Below are 24,883 nucleotides of genomic sequence, written 5' to 3' on the forward strand. Positions count from 1 at the left end.
AAATCAAGAATTATGGCTGGACTGGTCATACCAAGCGTTGGGCGTTTTCCCCTGTAGGCTGGAAGGGTAGGGTCCGCTTTTGTTAGGGGGCGTGATTTTGTAGTATTGCAGCAGTTTTAAAAGCACTGCAGTGTTCCTTGTATATCCAACAGATTTCATGCAATATTAAAAGTGCCAAGGTAACTCTGGTGAATAATATACCTGCTGGAGAGAGATCAGTGTTTCTCTAGTGGCAGTTTTTACAAATCTAGGGTAGCGCAGAGGTTTAATATGCCTGCTGCAAAGAGTGTGTACTATGCAGATCACAGAGCAGTATTTTTTGTGTATAGCTCAATGGGTTACTGCTTTTGTCACAGCAATCTTTTTTTTACTGTCCAGTTCATAAATTACAATTGTAATCTAGATTATAAAGTTATGTTTTATTCCCATTCTTTTTTATCCTAATTTTGCTGAAAAGGTTTTGTTTGGGTAGAAATAAATTCTTATTAGTAAAGTCAGTCGTAACCACTGTGTTACATTATGAATCTTAGTGTGTGCTTCACCAGACCAAGGACTCCTAAAAAATGCAGACCAGTATGGATTACATGTGCATCCTACACCTTATTGTGCCTTTGCTTGATATAACATTTTCTATACACTGATTTACACATGTATGATTCATTGTCTCTGTATGTGTGTGTTATAAAATATTCTGACACCCTACACTGCTTTGAGAGGTGCTATAAACCAAATGAAATACATTTGGGAGAGAGACTATGGAGAGCTGAGAGGTACTGTTGGAGGAAGTTAGTGAGGGAGTCATTGAGGAGCCCCAATAAAGATTGATGTATTGTTATGCCCTGTAAAGTCCTCATTTACTATGCTTTAAGACGTATTACAATTGAATATATAATAAAAAATGTGTTGTAAAATGCACAATTTTCCCCACATTTTCTTAGGGGATATCGCCCCCCCCCCCCCTACCAAATCCACTTGTAATGGTCAGGTTCGCTCGCTATGCAGCGTATGGGGGCTGGTCCCCTGCTCTCTCGAATCCATTCCGGCCATTAACACTCAGGCCTTCCAGGACCTGCTGTCCAAAGTAAAATCTGGTTCCCCTACGGACTGCTGCCCACCACATGGCCTTCACCATCCTCCCAGGTCCTGCCCTCTCTCTTTTGAATGGTTCCCTATCCCAGGGTTGTGTCCCCAAGGCCGTTAAAGAGGCAATTGTGGTTCCCTCTTGAAGAAACCAGGGGCAGACCCCCAGATCTTGTCAAACTACTGCCCTAGCCTTGCTCCCATACCTGGCTAAGGCACTGGAGGCCCATGTGGCGAAGTGTCTGTCCAATATTATGGAACAAACCAACTAGCTCGATTCACAACAAGCTGGATTCCGTTCTGCCCACTCAAAGGAGACGGTAATACTGGCAGTACTGGACTCCCTGCTGACAAAGGTACTCCTCAGGCCCTGGTGCTGTTAGATCTTTCGGCCGCCTTTGAGACGGTCGACCATAGCACCTTGGCAGGTCTTGTCAGGGAGGGTAGCATCCAAGGCTTAGCCTTCGACTGGATAACTTTTTTTCTTGAAAATCGCTCCCAGTCAGTCCGCATAGCCCAGTTTATGGCACCTAAGCTAAGAACCACATGTGGGGTTCCACAGGGTTCCTCACTATCTCCTCACTTGTTTAACCTCTACCTTCTTCCTCTGATCTGGTCCCTGAAGGAAAGTAGAGTGGCCACCTTTAATTATGCAGAAGATTTACAATTAATGTTTACCATCGACAACTGGTTCATTTTGCCATAGAAATTATGATTAGTCCTGAAGAAAGAAAAATTAGGGCACATTTTGAGTGACTTCTCAAATCCTCTTATATTTCATTAAAAAAATTATTCTGATATGCAGTCTCCCAAGATGGCCACCAGAGACAAAAGAGCCCAAATGTAGCCCAAATATCAGCCAGATGTAGCCCAACTATAGCCCAATGACAGAATGTCCCAGAGTGTTCTAAAGAACAACTAGAACGCTAACAGTCTTACTTATGACCAAAGTATGGCACACCTGAAGTCATCTTGATTGGAATAAAGTGGTAACACTTAATACATTTAATTTGAAAAGGAACAAAATGAGGGGTTTCATTTTGCCATAGAATATATATATATATATATATATATATATATATATATATATATATATATATATATATATATATATATATATATATATATATATATATTACCTACTGGCGGTCGCCAGTAGGTGTATATATAGTTAGGATTTTTTCTCTATGGGATTTTTGAAAATTCTATGTCTAATAACTTTGGCGTTTGTGGACGGAATTGGCTGAAATGTTCAGGAAAATGGCACATTTTGTTTCTGAGCAGCCCTTGAAAATTTGGGGGGGGTTCGTCAAGGGGGGGCCGAGAAAAAAGGGGGGTCCCAAAACGTGTTTTTAACATTGAGTTTTCCATTGGGCGGTTGGCCTCACTTTTAGCCTGAACGGCTGAATGGATTTGCACGAAACTTGGCAAAATTGTAGGGACTGGTAGCCCGATGTGCCTTTTGTAGGTCTCAATATATGTGCTCCAGTGGATTTTGAGAAATTAACGTTTAAAAAAAGATATATATCTGTAACAGCGGACCTGGCAGCGTCCCAGGACGCGTACTTTACGCGCAACGGAGCTTTGTGAAGCGAAGCTGATTGGTTCTCCGGCGTCTGTCAACATTCCAAAAAGTCCGTAGCGGCCGCCATCTTGTCTCTCGGTAGGATCGAGAGACAAGAGGAGGTCAAAACAAAGGGGGAAATAACTATAAGGGGGCATAGTAGATCCTCGCTGACCCCCTAGGTTTGATGTGGAGGTTTTAAAAGGGCCCCGCGGGGCAAAAAAAAAAAATAATAATAATAATCGAACGGCTGAATGGATTTGCACGAAACTTGGCAAAATATTAGGGACTGGTAGCCCGATGTGCCTTTGCTAGGTCTCAATATATGTGCTCCAGTGGATTTTGAGAAATTAACGTTCAAAAAAAGATATATATCTGTAACAGCGCTCCGCTTCGCGTAACGGAGGTTTGCGAAGCTGATTGGTCATTCTGTCACTGGGCTATAGTTGGGCTACATCTGGCTGATATTTGGGCTACATTTGTTTTTTTGTGTGTCTGGCGGCCATCTTTGGGCTACATTGGGCTACATTGGGCTTCATTGGGCTACATTGGGCTACATTTGGGCTCCAACATATATATAGGCCAATGTAGCCCAATATATATTTTTCAAAGTTAATTTTCGTAAAAACCACTGGAGCATATATCTTGAGACATAGCAAAGGCACATCGGGCTACGAGATGTCATCAGTGATGTCATCAGTGATGTCACTGACCATGTCATGAATGATGTAATATGTGACATCATCAGCAGTGGATTGCGGATGCGCGATATATAGTTAGTGCAACTAACTATATATGGAATTTCAATGGTTTTGTGTGAGTAAAATAAGGTTTTCTAAATGCTAATTCCTAACTATATATGGTCTATAACCTATGGTTTTTTCAGTGAATTTTCAAGGTTTTGTAAATGCTAATTCCTAACTATATATGGTCTATAACCTATGGTTTTTTCTGTGAATATATATATATATATATATATATATTTACACTGAAAAAACCATAAATTGCACACCGGTTATAGTTAGGAATTAGCATTTAAAAAACCTATTAAATTCACTGAAAAAACCATAGGTTTCACACCAGTTATAGTTGGGTGGAAATTTTTTCTCGCATAAAACCATTGAAATTCCCACGTTAAAGTTAGTTGGACTCACTATAACTTGCTCGTGCAATGCACTGCTGATGACGTCACATATTACATCACTCATGACATGGTCAGTGACATCACTCATGACATCACTGATGACATCTCAAATGACATCACTGATGACATCATCCAGTGAATGTGTATCTTTCTGAAAAATAAATATTTTTATATATGTATATCTAAAGGTTGATGGAAGAATAAATGGGTAAATAAATGTCTAAATGGATGTTTTTTTTGTGTAAAATTGATTGGTTAACTGACTTATTAAATGTATCTTAGTGAATACATATATTAGCGAGTAATGTTTAAATATTTAAATATCTGTATCTGTGTCTCACTTTGTGTATAAGTGGCTGCATGGGTTGGTGAGTAGCTACATGAGTGTGTATATGGGTTATTAGTTGTTTTTTTGAGTATCAGTATCAGTGTCTGTATGGTTCGGTGGGGGATATTACTTAGAGCACAGATGCATGAATGAGTGACTCACTATTTGTATGTATTTTGAAGACCGCATGTGTGCAAGACTGTATGGGTGGATGATTGTGTGTATGGGTGGGTTAGTGAGTATGTGTTTTTATAATTGATTGTTTAAGAGAGTAAATATGTTTCCGTTTCTTTAAAAGTATGTGTAGTGGTGTGTATATAGCAGTATAATCAAGTAAATGTTTTTTTGATAGTTTATTTGCATGTGTGAATTTGTGTGTGTAACTATATGGATGAGTATTAGTGTGTAACAGGATGTGTAGGTGTATGAGTACATATGATGAGTAAGTACATGCATGAGTGACTTTATAGAACTGTTGGTGAATGAGTGGATGTGTATGTAGATGTTGGAATTACCTAATAAGTTGTTGTAATTGGTATTGGTTTCGCCTTTTTTAAGAAAATGTTAGTTTCTATTTTTGAATGTGTGTGTCAAAGGTTATTTTATGCTGATAGGAGGTCTGCCACTTTGTCACAAGGATGTTGTCATCAGTGATGTCATTTGAGATGTCATCAGTGATGTCATGAGTGATGTCACTGACCATGTCATGAGTGATGTAATATGTGACGTCATCAGCAGTGCATTGCACGCGCAAGTTATAGTGAGTCCAACTAACTATAACGTGGGAATTTCAATGGTTTTATGCGAGTAAAATTTCCACCTAACTATAACTGGTGTGAAACCTATGGTTTTTTCAGTGTATATATATATATATATATATATATATATATATATATATATATATATATATATATATATATATATATATATATATATATATATATACCCAGCAGCTTTATTCACCTGTACCATTTTGAGTAGTGTAGGTGTTTCAGTCACTGAGAGGGCCTAATTGCTAAATTGAATGCCCAGCCATATTCCAGCTCTACTCTGATGGTAATCGGTTTAAGATATGAGTGAACAGTTGGATTTTCAACTGCAAAAATCTGAACCAATTTGTTGGAAAATCACTGGAGTGGATCCAGCTAATTGTTCAAGGCTTTACGGGGTAACATCTTTGCACTATTGTAGATCATTTTATAAGCAAACACAGATTTATGTCATACAGTGTTTTTGCAATTACCTATCAAGTCCTTTTAGTCATATTTTGTTGCTTATAAGTTCTTTAGCACATTGGGGAGAATAGCCTATCAATTTGGTGTCTTTGATCATAACTTTCCCTAGTTGGGATTAAAACTGGTGTCATTTATGCTTTTATTCAGAACAAACTATTGATTTAAATTATTTAATATGGTGTTATTGCATTATGCAAGTATCTCTGTGAAAATGATTAAGCAAGGGAACTTAGACTAAGAAGTAAGGATTAATGACTGTAGGAGGGTGCTTTCTCAACAACTGCCTGTAATTTAATAGCGAGCTAATCAGATCAGGCAATTAATTTAGAAGAGGTCACTGAGATGAGGCTCTCAATAGAGAAACCCAAGTTGAGTTTGTGGCCTGTGGAATGCATGTGACAGTTGCCAATTGGTGGATGTTAAGTGATGAGTGGCTGGATCGTGGTGGCATTCGTCCCAGACATTCATAACCCTGAGCACGATAAGGGCCAAACAATTTATAATTAATTTGACTAATCTGCCAGCTGGACTGTGAACCAGGTTTTTAATCGGGAGGTCCCCGTAGCATAGAAAAGTACAAGTATCTGCCTCAGAGTTTGAAGAATAAGGATTCACAACAATGAACAGATTATTTCACAGTGGCGTTTGACATATGTCAGCATATTGGCAAACTGATAACTTATGCTCCCCTTCCAGACACAGTTCGTTTCTGTCCATCTATAGCGTTCTTTTGTATACCCATTGCATGCACTGTCTTGTAGCCATGTCTGAGTGAGATAGCATAATTTATTATTTTGGGCAATAATTAAATCAAGTAAATTAGTTATTTCAAATGTGCTCCTTTCTTGAGATTGAATATTTGGTAAATTATTACAGTGCATTGTGCTCTGACATAGCATAAACTTAGAATTAATTCCTCCTTACATCAGTGATTTGGTGGCATATGTGCAGTTTGCTAAAAAAATACTACAAATTTTATTATTTTTGCACGTTAACTTTACATATAAAGACAATTATTTAAGTTATTGGTTACATGGTTAGTGCAAAATTATTTACAATATTGATAGTTGTACATTGAACATATAATTCAAAATGCTCATAAATAAAAATTGGACATAAGTAGACCTGCTAAACATTTTGTAAATCTCGGTCCTCTGATTATTCTTCCATAACAACAATTTAATTTGAAACGCCTCCACTGCCTGAAATGTGGAAAAAATGCGAATATATGCATGATGAACTATTGTTCAACCTGGAACAGTGGTTGATGTGTGATGATCTTGGTCACACCCGGTAGATTGCTCTAATATTATCAAAGCACTGGCAGACTAGCCATTATAATTATTTTGATAATTCAGTAATTTGCGTATCAAAAACATTCCTACAGATTTAGGAATTTAATTTCTTAGATTAATTGGTGATCTTCTGCAGTTCTCTCACTAGTTTGTGAAAAGTCAATAGCCCTGGATCAGAGCTACAAAAAAAAGCCAGTTACCCACCCAAAACAAATTAAATCTTTTCCAGTCAGTCGACCAACATTATTCTTGAATCTTGCACTCAATTGAAATGTTGTGCTTCTAAGAGAATCTGTTTTGAAGAGCCATGGAGTAAATCTCTATGGTAGACTGAATACCACTAGCAGACAGATGGTTTTGCATATGTTACAGCTTAATGTAACATGGTAGCTGAATAGGTGGCAACACTATGGAGTTGTATGTTTGCAGAACATTTATTTTGTTTCAGTGGAGCATGGCTCTGTTGCCTTTGAACACGTGCTGCTGTATCATATGCACAGTTTTGTGATGCTTGTATTGAATTTATTGGCAGTAGTGGATATATCCCAAAAGCAGATGGATCAGCGATATTTGAATTGATCAGTGTTACACGCAGTGGTTTGTATTTTGTGATGAGCAAATTGTGATTGTAAGTGTGATGTCCGCAGCTTATTGCACCATATCATTTCTCTTTTGGTATTACCAGGGGTATAAACAGTGGTGGCTGGTGATCCATAACATTGAAGGGGTGAATTCTTGCCACCGGTTCACCTCACTGCTTTCAACATTTCCCTTCGGTTCCCTCAGACACACATGCACCCATACCAGGGGTGTAACACAAGCCCCCGCAGCCCACGCGGTGCGGGGGGGGCCCCTAGCTCGAAGGGGCCCCCTCGGCACTGAACTCTGGCCGGGAGAGCTCCTGATTGAGCCCGGAGGGGGCCCCCCTAAGTACCGTGCAGGGAGGCCCCCTCACTTTTCGTTACGCCAGTGACCCATACACTCACACTCACTGCTTCTCACACACAAAGACCCACACACACAGTCACACTTTCACAATCACTGACCCTAAATAATAATTGCCAGCATCCATGGTTCAGATTTCTACTCCTGGTGTACATGTGTTGTGATCTGCTTAAACAGTGCAATAGGTGCAGTTGCACCAGCACCTCTGCATCCTGGTGCAACTGCACCTGCTGCACCATTAATAGAGCCACCCCTGACTCACTCTTACTCCCTTTTACAATTTCCCCCTTACTATGATTCATTCGCACTGCTTTTTTCACTCCCTCGGCTTCCCTTATTCATAATCTCTTTCTTACTCATTGATTCCCACTTTTTCATTCTCATTGACACTCTCAAACACATTAAACTAACACACATCTAACTCAATCTCATTCTTTCTCAATTGCATCCGTGCACACCTTCACTCACATATAAATAAAGGAACAACACTGACTTATTATTTTTTTTACTTACCATTTTTCCTTTGCTGGCCACTCGGAGGCCCCATGGCACCGACAGAGCAGGAATCCAGCGCTGGACATTGGAACCAGCAAGCCATGATTCCTAACCAGAAGCCAGACATTCAGAGCAGCAGGGCAGCAAGGCCAGGTTTGGAAAGGGAAAGACTCACCTCAAGCCTCCTCCTAGCTTCTTGATGGGTCTGGAATGACATCTCTATCAAACGCTGGGACAGTGCTAGGGGTCCTGTCCCTGCTGCTCTGTGTGGCTCTCCATTGGCCACCTGTGCTACATTCATGTGTGCCTTGACCTCTCCATTTCAGCAGATACACTCTGCTGTCTGAGACAGTTGCAGTGTGTTTGCTAAATAAAAAGGGTTGTGCCTGTGTTAGCGGGTTGTAGTTGAACTAGGCCCCTCACAGGCCCAATCCAGACATCCATCCACCGAATGTGGTAGCTGGATGTCACTCAGTTCCCTCCACCAACGCCTGTCATCGGGAGCCTGTGGAGAGGCAGAGAGGGCTAACCAGTGCATCGCAGAGCTCATGTAAACACAAAAGTCGTTTTTGCATGTACATTGCTAAATTAAAATGTTAAAAGTGTAATAATTTAATTTAGTAATCGCTTGGTGAACTCACAGGTGGCATGGCTATGCCAAGGAATCCCTGAAGAGGAACCGCCCATTAGTATAAAGGTTTTGTACAGCTGCTCTTCCCTTTTAAACAACTAACATCGGAGATTATACAATCTTTCTCCAATGGGATGAAGGCAATAGCGAGTTGGATGTCTTCCAACTTTCTTCAATGTAATGTTGGAAAGACAGAGGTGATGCTTTTTGGTAAAGCCAAGGCCCAGTGGTCCCCTGATTGATGGCCATTGGACTTAGGCCCAGTTCCTGAACCTACATCAATGGTTAAGAACCTGGGGGTTCGATTGGATCCAGAGTTGACCATGAAGCAGCATGTTAATATCTCTGTGGGATCTTGTTTTCATGTGATAGGTCTTCTCCGCAGGATTTTTCCATTTCTTCCTGACACCCATAGGAGAACCTTAGTTCAGGCTCTGGTGATCAGCCGCCTTGACTATTGTAATGGGCTCCTGGCAGGTGCAAATGAGGAGGTTTTAGATCGTCTGCAGGTAGTGTAGAATACAGCAGCCAGGTTGGTGCTAAATGCCCCCCCAGATCTCCATCGAAACCTTTACTACACAAACTTCACTGGCTGCCTATACGCCTTCGAGTAAAGTTTAAGACCTGCTGTGTCATTCATAAGGGTCTCCATAATTTGGGACCAGAATATTTGGCAAGAAAATGTGTTCCATATGTTCCTGTCCGTTCCCTTAGGTCCAGTGAACAGCTGCTTCTGAATGTACCTAAAATTAGCAAAACTAGTTTAGGTGGCAGGGCCTTGTCTGTGGTGGGCCCTCATGTTTGGAATGCGCTCCCACTTTATTTGAGACAATGTCCCAACCACCTTCGTTTTAGAAAGGATCTGAAAACTTTTTTGTTTAGTCTATTTTAGCTAGATCCCCTTATTCTGGATTTTGATTATTTATTTATTGCAAATAATAAAAATTAAAATAGAAGTTAATACTTTTATTACTCACATCACTCTGTAACACAGCTGTCATAAGCGCGGAGATACTCCTTCGGGAGTTTATTCATGGCGCTATATAAACCAGCAAATAAATAAATAAATAAACTTAAAATGCTATGTTGTCAAGTGATTGGTATTATTAGAGTCTTCGTCATTCCGCTAACTGGCCCAGTTATAAAGCAGTCTAGAATCTTTATGGCAGCAACCATACTGTTGATATGTGTAGTGGACAACGTCTAGACCTCCGAGGTTAATGGGCTGGTCCCACTCCACCTCAACTCCACATGAATCCTACCTCGATCTCTCTGGTCATTTTGATACCTGTTGTTACTCACACACAAATTACAAAATAACTGGACATATAATACCAAGTTAGATGGTCCTGAAACATATTATGAGGCTTGTGTTATACTGAGAAAATAATCCCTTTTGTAAACCTTCAGAGAACCTATTCCTTTGTAAACTACTGGCATGCAGTACAACTTGCGAAACTGTTCTTATGAAAACTGCGTGCATGCTTGAATGTACAGCGGTCAGAGATCCATTCGGGTCTTGCTCCTGATATAAAACTGCCAACATACATGTATAAGTACTGGCCACTTAAATATCGGCACATATATGCATGTGATTCCCTTGCAATGGGGACCATCTGTTTGATGACCAAAGTATGTGGTTTTTCTAAGCTTTACATTGCTGCAATGCAAATAACAGACATGCCCCATCACTCATTATCTCTTTGTTTATTTTTTAAAGAATTAAGCTCTGAGTGATAACCATGCCTTTTACTGAAATGCATTTGTTTATCTGTAATTAGCCCATGCAATACAATAGCTGTGCACGGTGGTCCTGTTTTGCAAATTTTTCTTACAAGCTCCGAATCACTAAAGATTGGGACCATTTATGTAAAGTTTGTGGTGGTGCAAAAAAATTGAGCCATCCTATTTTGTACCATTTCTGCTGCTTTTATAATGGGGGGAAAAAACAATGCAGACATTGGGCCAATCCACATTTTATAAAGTCTAAAGCAAAAATATAGCAAATGGCCTTTACACTATGTTTGCTAAATAAGAAAGAGCATAAACTGATTTCACATTTTAAAAGAGAACGTCTGGGTCAGTGCCTTACAGGGCCGGACTGAGAACCAAAACCAGCCCTGGCAAAGAGCTTGGCCGGCCCCCTGGGGGTGCGACCGAGCTCTTTGCAAGGGCCGGTTTTGGCCGATTTTGGTACAGGGCCGATTTTGCAGCTAGGCTGCTAAAACGGCCCCGTAACAAAAACGGCCCCCAGGGCCCCAAACCAGCCCCCATCTTTGCGGCGCACCGGGGGATTGCCCGGTGCCCGCAATGGCCAGTCCGGGCCTGGTTCCTTATTAATGAAACCACTAAAATATAGTGCAAAATTACTTGGTTCCATTTTCCCTGTTTGAAAATATTATTTATTTTACTCCAGGATGGATTTGGAAATAACTCTGTGTGCCCTATTCTCTATCATGCAAGAAATATGAATGGGGCAGAACGCCATTTGGCACATTTTTTACCAACTTAGTTCAAGTTTCATTCTTTATGCAACCTGTTAGACCTGGTACCGTTGCCGTGAGTCTCCCTTCCATTTTTCACTGTTGTCTCCTCTGTTGTTAATATGTTTTGCTGGTTTTAGATGCTTTGGGCACTGTCACTGCTATTCAGTGCCACAGTGCATGTGCCCTCTATTGTAAATTGTTGTAATGTATTAGTGAATCCATGATTGGCTTATTTGATTTACTTGTCAGACCCTAGTACAGTGCACCATGTGTGCCCAGGGCCTGTAGATCAAATGCTGCTAGTGGGCTTGCAGCACTGATTGTGCCACCCACAGAAGCAGCTGGTAAAGTGTGTCTCAGGCCTGCCATTGCAGAGCCTGTGCGCAGTCTAGTAGTGCCATGTCGACTTGGTAAGTGCACCCACTTACCAGTCCCTAACCCTTCCCTTTTCTACATGTTAGAGACCCCTAAGGTAGGCCCAAGGGCAGGGTGCATTGTATGTGAAAGGTAGGACATGCCCTGGTGTTTGTGGCATGTCCTGATAGTGAATTACAGCCAATTTCGTTTTTCACTATTGCAAGGCTACCTCTCCCCATAGGCCAGAATGGGCAGTTTGATTATAACATCTTATAATCCTAACTGACCCAGAGTACATGGTAGAAAAACAAATTTAGTGTGCCTGAACTCAGAATAATAAAACACATATTTTAGTAAAGTTGGTTTTAATATTTTGTGTTTGAAAATACCACTTTTAGAAAGTAGGTATTTTCTGACCTAACCATCCCACCTGCCTCAGCTAGGTAGTGTATTGCATTTCTGGTTTGTGAGTGACAGGAGGTCTTGGGCTCCAGCAGTCTAATGAGTCAGGGCTGGGCTGAATAGGATCTTGGCTGCATAGAGAGTGGGGGGAGAGGGGCGAAGATTTCCTTTTACTCCCCTGAGCACTCATAGAATAGAGAGTAGGGGGAGGAGATTTCCTTTCAGCTACCTGGGCCTGGTCTGCTTTCAACAATGCTGTCTCCACCTCCTGCCAGGAAGCTGCACAGAACTGGTTCTGGCAAGGTACAGGCACCCTCTGCCCTCAGAGTACAAATGATTTACTTGTATACATTTTGGGGCATAGACCCCAAGACTTTAGATCACTTTTGGACATCAAGACGGACTTTTTGCCCAGAAGAAGAACCAGAGAATATGCAGGAGTTGGACTGCCCCTGTGCCAGTGTGTTGCTTTCTGGGTTGGCCTGCAGTGGTTTCTTTATTGCCAAGGAAAGGAGAGACTTTTATTGCAACTTTCATCATCTTGAAGAAGAATTTCAAAGGGCTTGAACTGTGCTTGCCTCCTGCTGAAGTCTCAGGGATACAGGACTTCACCACCAGGTCCCCCCTGAATTTCCTTGCTGGGAATTTTGTCTGCAGAAGCCTGCGTGTTGTTGGGGCATTGAAGTGCGACTCAATGAGAAGCGTGTTGCATCCACAGCTGTTGCCGTTGCATCATCGGAGAAGCGTGTCGCCACCGCAAGGGTTGCCGTCGCATCACCAGAGAAGCAGGTCTCCGTCGCAGCTGTGCGTTGTCGCATCCCTGGAGAAACGTGTTGCCATCGCAAGGTTCGTTGTCAAATCACCGGTGAAGGGTGTCGCAGAGCCTGTCGCTGCTCCGAAGTTACAGAATTCGCCGCACGGCCGTCGGGCATGGACGCATCGCCTTCACTCCATCGCATCGTATCGAGGCACCATCTTGTCGCATCGCACCCGGGACGCACCATGAGATCCTTGCATCATCTCCTCTCCGGTAAGGAACAGACGCATCGCCTACTTTGTGCAAGCACTGAGGAACAGACTCATTGCCTCCCCTGAAGCAAGGAACCGACGCATCGTTCTCCCTGCGAACCTTTTGTTTAACTTGCGTTTCGCATCCAAAGGTACTTTGTGAGTAATGTGTCGCATTTACCATCATCTTTGAACTAAGCTATTTCTACCATCTAAAAGTCATTTTCTTAATATTGTATTGTGGATTTTTGTCGTTTGTGTCTTGTGTTAAGTATAAAAAGAATACTTATTTTTATAAAAACCTGTGTTGTGTCCATCTGTAGTGGTTTCACTGTATAACTGTATGTGTTCACAACTGCTTTACATACTGCCTCTGAGATAAACCTTCCTGCTCGTGCCAAGCTACCACAGGGTTGAGCCGAGGTTATTTTAGGAGTGTCGCCCCCTTACCCTGACTAAAAGCAAGGGTCCCTATTTGGACAAAGGTGCAAACCATTGCCAACTAGAGACCCCCGGTTCTAACACAACCTGAACGTGTTTGTTCCATTCTGTATTAAGCAAACATGCTTCAGAATTGATGGCATTCATTTATGTGCTTAAGTGCCAATTTAGCATAATATGGTTCCTCATTAAAAGTGGGCAATTTTTTAATTATTCTCATGTAGTTAGTCGAATTTGGAAAATGACCGAATTTGACTGGGCTGGCATAATCAAACATAGATGGAAAATAAGGCTGCAGGGTTTTGTGCTTCCCCATTGGGAAGATCATGGTCAGTGCTTGGCACGTCATATCCTTTTCCACTCAAGAAATCCTACCCTCAGACTTCAAGCAGCAGCGAAAGGAGATAGTGCGCAGCTCTCACAGCAATAATGGTAAACCTCTGCTTCTCCCACCCCTGTCTAGCAGCAGGAAAGTTCGTGATGCACTGCAGCTTTCTCATTTTTTGTTTTAACTCTGCTAGTTTTGCAGCTTTTGAAGCTGATTGGGTTAAGAAAAACTGAAATGCTTGGTCATCACATTGGCAACCTGCCTACCTGTACTCCTTATGCAAATTTAGCGCAAATCACTATCCCATCATCGATTCCTGCACAATAAATATCTCTAAGCCTGAGTTGGCTGACATCTAGTGGCCCTGTTGCTTTCTCCATTGTACTGCACACCAGCCACAGTTGATTTAAGTACTGTACTGTAGTTGAATAAATAATCTTTAGAAGGAACACAATATCTTTCAAACTTAAGGGTACAATATTTGAAAAAAACTCACCACCTGTATCTGACTTTCTCTGACTTTAATCTCTTCTTTTGTATATTTTTCAGCTTGAGTTCGAAAAGACCCAGTTGCAAAACCTAGAGCAAGAGCATAAGAATGTATCAACTCGCCTTGAAGAAGAGCGGGCCAAGAATAAGCACGTCGTGTTGATGCTGGTGAAAGAATGCAAACAACTATCCAGCAAAATAATCGAAGAGTCCCAGAAACTTGAAGAACTCATGTCAAAGCTAGAGGCAGAAAAGCAAAAATGTTCTGAGCTGGAGGAGGCGCTCGCTGCCGAGAAGCTCAAAAGCACACAAATGGAAGCACAGATGGAAGCTCAGATGGAAAAGCAGCTTTCGGAATTTGACACGGAGAGGGAACAGCTTCGTGCCAAACTCTTTCGAGAAGAAGCACACACCAAGGACCTTACAGAGGAGATGGAGAAAATGAAAATGGTAGTTGAGCACATACAAAGGGAAAATGACTGCAAATTAAACTCCTCACACCCGCCAAAAACGAAAGAACTGCATTTTGTTTCGATAGGCGTTGGAGTGGATAGACCGTCTTCGCAATCTATTTCTTGTCAAACTGATATATTCAGGGTTGATAATCAAACTGAAATCACAAAGAAGTCACCGTTGACTGTCCCAGCCAAGCCCACAGTCATGGCTGCTGGTAATACAAAAATGAATGTTTGCACAAATTCATTAATCGGGAAACCAGGTATTGACAGGCATGTGGCCTGTAATGACTCAGTTGTTGTTTCTTCCACAGCCCATTTGTCATGCCCACCTCTTAGCAGGACTGAGGAGAATGGTTCTAGCTCTTCACCAGATTTAGCAAGTAGCACCTCTCTTTATCAAAATAACCCTGCCTTTTCTACATTACCAGCGTCGCCCAGCTACTTATCCTCTTCTATGCATAGTTTACAATCACATTGTGCCAACACAACTTCGCATTCAGGCCTAAATCCTCGAGTGCAAGCGGCTAGGTTCAGGTTCCAAGCCAACGCTAATGACCACGACCAAAATGGGAATGCAACTCCGAATGCTTCAACAAGAGAAATACCTCCTCGTGACAATGTAGCTGCAAAGCAGCTAGCCAGGAACACTGTCACACAAGTTCTTTCAAGATTTACAAGTCCACATGGAGGTGCCAGTTTGAGACCTGGATTGCCACATTCGATGGAAGTAGGCACATATCCACCAGTAGCTGGAAGAATGGGTCATCAATCTTTTGGTTTAAAATCTCCCACGGTATCAAGAATTGATCGGGGCAACCCTCCACCAATACCTCCCAAAAAGCCAGGGCTTTCACAAACTCCATCTCCACCACACCCACAATTGAAAGTTATCATGGATGGCAGCCGATCCCCTCATGTTGCGGGGAAGGTTGAAAACAAATCCATGAATTCACATCCATCTACATCACTACAAGGGATCAGGGGCATTAATGAGGAAACTTTGTCAAAGTCCTCCTCACCTCAGCTGCCACCAAAACCAACTATTGAACTTTCTGTGGCATCTGCCGGCTGCGTCATTCCAGCCATAGCCACATCACAGGTGGGTGCCTGGCCTCCCAAATCCCCTGGACTGAAACAACCTGCATGTTCCGAAAACTCCCTTGTCATTTCCACCACCATTGCCTGTAACTCCTCCATAAACCCTGTATGTGCTTCATCCTGTAGACCATGTGATTCAGACAGCCTACTGGTAACAGCATCAGGTAAAGGGATTGTACATTTACCAACTGTCTCCTAGAATGTCCTGTCTCCTCTTCTTTACTATCTGCACTTCAGAATATTTTTTTAGCTCTCTGGTTTATGTTACTGTCCTAGATTTTGCTGATAGCACTTTTCAGTTTTTGGGTGTATGGTAATTCCTCATGAAACTATGAAGTCAGTTTAGGAGTAAACTGCCTTATTAAGATGTAAACTCAATAATTCTTCAGGTTGTAGCTAAATCATATTTCATATAGAAACAATTTCAACAGTAGTAGGTCATTGTTAAATGAAAAGGATTCACAGAAAATTGCATACTTTACACTGTACGAATTTTGATGTCTAAGAATTCAGGATCTGTAGAACTCCAAAAGCAGTGTCTAATCACACAGAATGCTCAGTGTGAGGAAGCCGCATGGAAGGGTCACATAGGGAAGGTTAAGGGAGACTTTGTGTATTTTTATTATAGGTTATTGTTCTACTCTTGAAATCTTGGCAGCCTCGTTCACCATCCACAGTCAAGCTACCATTCCATGCTAAGGGTTTGTCTCTAATCATCTTGGGGGTTCCACTTTCATTGAAACCTCATAGATCGGTGGATTGAGTGCCTGAGCTGTTTGAAAAAGAAAGGAGATACCTCGTGGGTTCACCATGTAGGCTCTGGGACCCCTATCGCCATGACTATGCTTTGTGTGAGAAGTAGGGTGGCATAATTCTGTCCTGTAGCTCGCTCCTACTGTTGGCCCCGCCAGGAGCAAGGCTCGTAGTGCACCACCTTGTAAAACACAACACTATATATCCTACTTTGAATGTAGATATAGGTAGTGGGGTAGAGCACTGCTCATTTCACTCCTCCTGTTGAGCATAACCTTCGAGTGTATCCCAGAATATCAAGAGCTAAAGTGGTTGGAGCAACGGTGAACTAATGGTTAGATTATGGCAATGCCCTCTATTGTAGTACCACTAAGAAGCTTATTGTCTCCAGAAAATCCAAAGCAGGGAAATGCGAGTAGTGTTCAACACCAGAGATGACGGTCATGTGCAGGGGACCAGGCGAGGGCTACATTGTTTTCCAGTGCAGTCAAAGACTCCCTCCAAGGTCTGTGCCTGCTATGCATGTGCCTTCATAGCACCGCCTGCTCATATTTATGAGAAAAGATGGAGTCCTGTATCCCACAGAGATTGCTGCAGACCCAGGTTAAAGAATTACTTGCCCTCATTCATTTCAATTTAAAATCTATGGGTGAATTAGGCACCTATTCATGTAATAAACATTTTGGAGACATAGGAAAGTCTCCCAGATTTGAGATATCCAGAAGCAAGTTTAGGACCTTCTTATTGTGTAAGCCCAGGCTGCCTTCACTCTGTGGCAGGAAATGGTTTCATTTAACGGTTCAGCACCTGGAGATCCCTTTTTGTGGGCTTTGGTTCGCAGAATGTGTTCTTATCGCACCTGGGTGTTTAGCCCATAAAATGCAGAACATAACTGTGCGCACACATGACCTCGGTCCATGAGAAAGTATAACTGTAAGGCGTGTTTGCTGAAATTTGTGTTGCATCTACATAGCATGTGCAGTGTGTGCTCAATGTATGCACATACAAACGATGAACCGCCGCAAGAAAGAGAATAGATATAAGAAGTGATGGTTCAAGAAACGATAAGGAGGTTCACATCCAGACAGGAAAAGAAGCCTACATTTTTTCCTGAGTCACAAACATTGCAACTACTACTTGCTTCGATTGGCTTTTCTCCCAAACTGCTGCTGCCTCTGCCAGACTCAAGTAAGGAAACATTGTGATCAGGAGGGTTTCAGCAAAGTGAAAGTCATGAAACCTTCAACAGAAACCTTTTAGTTACTAGAGACGTCATTCGCTGAGCGACAACACCGTGAAGCATAGATATTTTCATGGTCATCATTTCCCAGGTACTTTTTACCCCCTATGTACAACTTGCGCATGATGCGTATTGTGATCAGAAAAAATGTGTCCTTTGTTAAATCGGGGTCACTGTACAGTTTCATTTATGACGCAGTTCTGTGTGCTCTAAATCACAATATTTTAATTAAGAGCTTCCCTTGGTGCATACAGGAAGCCAAAATGCCTAATGTTACTGTTCTGCTGTGTTTAAAAAAATGATGTCCATTTTGGTAAAGAATAATGTGAGAGCTTTGGACATATTTGGTCAGCAAAATCTTCATATCTATTTTAAATAAAATCGTGCTAATTGTCGTAAGCATACAATAATGGACAATTCATAGTAAAACAATCAACACAATATATAATTTCCAAGTAGAGTTGCACATGCAGCTGTTGTGTAGAATTGAAATCAGTCGTTGTGGAACCCCTGGAAAGTAGGGATCCTGTTTTCCTAGATTTATGCAAGTCATCGTTAGCCAATTACGCTTTATTGATTAATCAATGCAATTCTAGTTCCATATTTCATGTCAATAACCAGAACTCCGCTAACCTATGATTCTCCATAAAATCTGTGTAGTTTTGTGGTCTACTTCGACCAATTATTGGCTGATATTTTAGCCTGCTGTGACTTGCTCTACATGCGATACATTTATTGAAAAACGCAACATGGCCGTTCAGTTGGATGACTGACATCAATCTGAGTCACTTGAGATTACTTCAGTGCTTGCCAAAGTCCACTTGAGTGAACTGCTGGAATTGCGAGGTTATCAGAGGAGGACTCCATTCCTTGCATTATGGTGTACTCCCCTTTACTTCTGTCAGACGTGGGACGTGTAGGCTCATGGAGTGGGTACACAACCTTGGAATGCTCCATACACACTGAGTCAAGTGCTTCATTTGTAAAAAAAAATTATATATATATATATATATATATATATATATATATATATATATATATATATATATATATATATATATATATATATATATATATATATATATATATATATATATATATATATATATATATATATATATATATATATATATATATATATATATATATATATATCAGTGCCAGGACCCTTGTCAGCAGGCCACTGCTGCTTGCATCTTCCATTGCCCCTGCCAGTGCTGCAGATGACAGAACCAACAGCAGTACTAACCATCACACACTGCAAGTGTGATAATTCAGACTATTCCAGGCACCCAAAGCTGTAAGAACGGCTTGGGCAGCAGGTACTGGTCATTTTGAGTATATGTTGAAGTAATCAACAATTATTTTAGTGCTCATCTCTAAATGTATCAAACAGCGCCACCATGTGGCACTCTGTCATAAGTGCGATAGCTGTCAATTAAGTGTGGGGGCTGAGCAATGGAAACCTCTGGCTCAAATTAAGCACTGCCTGAGTCTAACAGAGTTGCTTGTCAAGAGGGGAGGCCGCACCTCACAACGTGTCAGAACAAGCTTGTGCAACATATGGATATCCCAAGTCCTATTTTAACCTGCCTAGTTGACATGCCCGTTTGTGAAACGAGTTTCGAAATCAAGGCTGTGCCAGTTTACATCGCTGGACAAATGTAACTTCCCTGTCCTCGGAGTCCTAGCCCGAATTAGTGGAGAGGTCAACAGTGCGCGGGACGCACGTGCCCTACGTTCACGTGCCTCAAGGTCACGTGCGAGCACTGTGTGAGACGGGTAGGCTGATAAGGCGCAGACCCGCGGTGACTGCTCAGGTTATCATTGGAGTCTTGTGTCAGACCTGACAATAGGACACGGTAAAATGCAGGGGGTCTTTTAATTTCTATTACACCACTCACATGTCTGAAAACAAAGGTCGTGAAAGGTTGAACACGAAAGGGAATGCATGCGCGAGTACCCTGTGCGAAAGCTTTAGAAGTCTGTTTTTGTGCGGGAGGAATGACCCTTAACTGGCTCGACAGAAAGAGGCCACATTCCTCCATGTTTAGAACAACACGCCCAGTTCAATGAGAGAACTCTTCTGTCACAACATACCGCAAGCCCCTTGTGTTATATGTTTGGTTGCTGCAAAAAACCGACAACCACGAAGAGTCGCAATTTACTATGTTAGCTTATTCCTAAATTTAAAACCATGTACCTAAACTGGGGTTTAGCGCTCTGCAATCTGCTGCTTTCAAAAGAGATACATCTATTTAAAAAAGGAAGATTAGTTTATTTATGAGTTATATTTAAAAAATATTCATTCACATTTCTAACGAAAACCATGCAATAAATAAATAAATACCCGAAGCAGGTGGATTACCATACCCCATACTACCTTTTTCCTGCACCCTTCTTTTTATGATTGCACTTAAAAAGTCACGTTTATTACATTTTTTTGTTACTGGTTGTTTAGGCCGTGAATGTGATTGGCTTAGAAGCTAGAGGCAATATCTTATACTGGGTTCTAAAATTAACCCTCTCCATTTCTGAAGCTGATGCCAGAAGCTGTTTATCTGTCCCTGTGTGCTGTAGTCACTGCATGCCTTCTTTTGTCACTTTCACATCCACGCCACACTGTTATCTAACCTTTGTGTCTTTACAGCAATTTCATTACATTAATGCACTGTAATAGCTCTAATTCTGCTCTCAAGCCAGGTATGTACTGCATATCGTTGCAGGCTCTGTGCAATGAAGTCTTTTGTGTATGTAAGATATTTTTGTTTCACAAAGACGCCTTCAGACTAAAGCAGAAATGTCTAATGATGTTATAACTCTGATATTATTAATTTACAGGTATCATCACGTTTTCTGACAATACAGCTAGTAGATGAATCCGCATGCAAATGCAGACTGAATCTTGCAGATTCCCAGCCAGAGTTTACATTTATTTGTATTGCTGATCATCTGCCAATACATTTATGTCTTCGTCCTTAGGAAATTGTGTTTTGGGACACAAACATTCTTGAGTGTGAAACAAAAAGATTCTCATCCATGTATAATATTTTTTTTAATTTGCTCTAAAATTTAGAATTTTAAAACTGCTCTGATTTTATTAATATTCAGTTATTATCATTTCTACCATCATATGGGGTCAGTCTCACATGTGGTCAAACGAGACTGACAAAGGTCCACCCTCCACTTATAATAAGAGTAGGTTAATGCTGCCCTCCACTTATAATGTAGGTATAGTGTGTGTTACATGCACTCGGAGTCATCTCCGGAGATCGGTGCTATCAGAAAAAGGAGCACAGTTTAATGTCCTCTTATCAAAATGGGAGAAACTTTTTACTGACTTTTTAAAATGTCTTGCTCTGCACAACTTTGAGTTATATATTCCAATGTTAACAAAAAAAATCGTAATATCTTGAAATGGTCGAGGTGCCAGTGTTGGTTCTCGACTAGCATTTTAATATATTTTTCCTAAAGACAAAAATGCCATTTAGAGCGTTTTCCTAACCTCGCTGAAGCAAGATTAGTGTTGGAAAGTGGCCTGCCAGTTTAACACGTTTGGATTTTTTTGACAATCACAGTGGGCCAATTCTTATGCCTACTTACATGCATCAAGATTACAGATGTGCGCACATTTTGCAATCACTTAAATTACGTCTTTTAGAAGATAGATGTTGGTTTGGCGATAGAATGCAACATTTGGGCCTTACCGAATCCCAAATCAGATAGTGCTGGCGCACTGTTGTGACTGCTGTTCAACTGAATGGCCCCACACTGGTAATTCATTGGCTGCATCCCTCAGTTATAAATCAGTGCAGTGTAGAGGATGCTGGTGGTGACTCGCTCACCAGGCACCATGTGCTGACTGCAAGAATGCCACCAAAGAAAAACTGGTTATGGACATTTTATTTCAGTGGAAAATGAGTTGTGGTTCAATCACTGAAAATACCTACAATTTCAGAACCTGCTCGGTCATCTGCAAAGTTTGTCACCAATAATCACTTATCAGCTACTACATGGTGCACTGTGCTCACAAGACTGAGTATTTGTCCCTGCTAGATCTTTTTCTGGGCTTCAACTAAACTGACCTAAAGATGCTTCTATGCATTACTGCATACTTCATTGGACTGGGAAGCATGGCACAAAATCGGGTTGGCTGCATCTAGTCTCACCAAAATCTATTTGTCTAAATCGAGACATTTAAAATCTTCCAGTTTCTTTGCCTTTTGAAAGGACAAAGGAGATCCTTCACAATGTACTGGCATGTTCTGTTGATCGGTAAGAGCAACTTGAGGTTCGATTTCTACACTTACTATTTTAAGTGTTTGATCCCCAAATTAGGGGTGTGAAGTCTGATATTTTCATATCAATAATTTGTCACTTTAACATGATCAAAAACGGACTTTGAGAAACCTGTTTTATGCATGCGCTGCTCTACCGGTCCTTCATATGTGTAAGAATGTGTGGATTTGAGCATGCTCTATAAAATTTGATGACATGTGGTCCATGCATTCATTTCATAAACTTCTGGGGTATTTTGAATTTTAGAGTATTTTATAGTTATTTAGTTCCTAATTATACCAGCCATAAACCGTTTTTTATGAAATAGTTCACCTTGTACCAGTCTTAATTCAAATATTTAGATCTGCATGTGAGTTGAAATAAGCTAGTAAGAACAATTAAACTATTTTCCTTGAAACAACTGATACCCAAAATTATAAACAGGGCCCATCCTTTTACAAAAAAAAAACCTTTTTTACATATCAAACATCTTCCAGCTGAACCTAGACGTCAGGTTTTCTTGAAATTTAGCAACTCCTCATTGTAAGACACATCTGACCATTTTTGCCTCTTAATACTATCACACGTGCCTTTGCCTGTATTCTAGTGTACAATTCTCCAGTATTGCATTCCATTATTAAATCCTCCTATATTCAAATGTAGCTCAAGTGGAACATTTCTACATAGTTTTTTCATTCCTGCAGAAGCCCAGCCCAAAACCAAGCAATATTTAATAAATATTTCGGCATGGCACATTGTAGATGGCATCTATACTGTTAAACGCTTGCAGTCTTTCTTAGTCACCATCAATTTACATTGGGCTATTCCCGAGGCCTGAAGCCTCAGGCTGGAACACTCCCTGCTTAAGAAGCCATAATTGAGCCACTGGAAGAAAGCTTCCCTGTTCAGCTAATAAGAGTAGGTTAATGCCATAGCGCTTCAAATACAAGTAAATAGAATTGAACCTTTTATGTGATCTTTCAATATGGTTGCCATGGAATTCCATGTCCCAGGTGCCACCATGCCCCACTCCTGTATTCGCGTAAACCAACATGATTATGGAACAGATTGAGTAAGATCACAATAGTGGTGTGCAAGTCTGCATCAGGAGATGCGCCAAAGAATGGCACTGACTGAACGGCACAAATGTCATTTTACTCTGGACTGTCCGTGCCAATGACAATGTAGCCTTGTATGAAAGTCCACAGATCCCTGAGGACTCAGCGCTGTTAAAGCAAAGCCTCCTACTGGATCATGGATTGTGCAGTGGTTTCATCTGTTCACCTTAGTTATTTCTCACTCCCTTTGGGGTTTTTCCTTAAGTAGTCCAAATATGTTGTCATCTTGTGTGTTTATACATGTGCCTAGTCACCGGGGTTCCTTAACTGGAATGTCATATTTGTTTGTAACGCTGAAAGTTCGCTTCTGAATGTGATTACTTTAATGATGGAGTATGTGGGGATGTGTCATTTAAAATTATATATGTGTTTAGATTTGCCTTCTTTGGACTAGAAAAGCGTGTTCGGACACCTGTCAAAACTGGTGGTTGGATTTGTGTATCTTGCATATATATAATATGATTTTTTCAGTGTGCAAAAAGCAAATACTGCGTGGTTTCTGCTCTTCAGTCTCCATGGTATCATAACAACACAAATAAAGCTCTTTCGTTTTCTTTTTTTTTTCTTTTTCCAGCCTTTTGCGCAATGCAGAGTTAACAAGGTTTTCCACCCTACATGCAAGAAACGTCATGCGCTTAGCAAATCTCCTTCTAAAGCTGCAGCTTAAGAATTGCACTAAGAACATTTAACCCAGATAACCCCTTTTCTAATATTATTGTACAGAATGTTTTTCTTTGTTAGCAAAGGTTAAAGTGTGTCCTAAAAATTATTAAATCGATAAACAGATTGAAAGAGTTGCTTGTGGTCATGGACATTTGAGCCTGTGACATAGGAACTGCATCTCTAGATCTACTTGTGGAACCCAGTATGTATCACCACAATAGGATCTGATACATATATTAACATGTTGAGTGAAATGCTTACATTTTCAGAGCAGATTTTCAGTTAACTGCAAAATGCATCATTGGACCAGATCGAAATTATAGTTCTAATTGGGCTTTGCAGTTTAATTTCGAATTGTAAGCAGTTTTCTTAATCAAAGATTATTATCTTTATATTTTTTGTCATGCCAATGGTAACTGTCATTTGCATTGGAAACTGAAAGCCTGTGTCGTGTGGGGCAGTATTGCTCTTGCAATGTGTTTGCTAAATCCTGATAAAGCTGCACTGAACCTAATCAAAAACATTGAAACATAAGTGTGGAGTCTTAATTCATGGGTGTATTCCTTTCTAATGTGTGTTGCTTTAACTCACAGGCTGGTCTCCCTCCCTAACCCCTTTGCTAATGAGTGGTGGTCCTGCCCCCCTGGGTGGCGGGTCCACCCTTCTTCACCAAGCTGCTGCCCAGGGAAATGTCACTTTATTGTCAATGCTGCTTAATGAAGAAGGAACGAACATTAATTACTCCTGTGAAGATGGCTATCCTGCCTTGTATTCTGCTGCTGAGAATGGACATACAGGTAATTTATTTACAATTACTTCCCCCTAACCCCGCCCCCTCTTACATCATTTTTCATGAAACGGAATTTATTGTAAAGCTCCTTAAATTATGGTCTGCTACTAAGTGCCAAGAGCCATCTTAGAGGAGATGATTTTCATTCAAAAGATTAAAATAACAATGATTTTACACAGTTAAATTGAAAAGCTGTAATGTATTTATTCAGATGTTATCTATTTTATTATAAATCTAACAGTGAAGTGGCAGCAAAC

The 24,883-nt window shown here is 40.9% G+C and overlaps 1 protein-coding gene across 4 annotated transcripts in view; it reads left to right on the forward strand.

Moving 5' to 3' along the window:
• CTTNBP2 (cortactin binding protein 2) overlaps positions 1 to 24,883 on the forward strand; it is a 671,065-nt gene that overhangs the window by 340,052 nt on the left and 306,130 nt on the right. For 2 of the 4 annotated variants that reach the window (XR_013606931.1, XM_078674334.1), the window contains exons 4-5: positions 14,289 to 15,948; positions 24,430 to 24,633. Coding sequence is in view for 3 of the 4 variants with exons in the window: in XM_078674334.1 (XP_078530460.1) it covers positions 14,289 to 15,948; positions 24,430 to 24,633 (1,864 nt within the window). In the remaining variant the exon portion in view is untranslated. Of the gene's footprint in view, positions 1 to 14,288; positions 15,949 to 23,757; positions 23,775 to 24,429; positions 24,634 to 24,883 lie in introns of those variants that run through there. The other 2 variants (XM_078674335.1, XM_078674336.1) reach the window with 2 other exon arrangements.

Source organism: Lissotriton helveticus, chromosome 1_1 (assembly GCF_964261635.1).
Source record: "Lissotriton helveticus chromosome 1_1, aLisHel1.1, whole genome shotgun sequence".
NCBI classification, from domain to species: domain Eukaryota; kingdom Metazoa; phylum Chordata; class Amphibia; order Caudata; family Salamandridae; genus Lissotriton; species Lissotriton helveticus.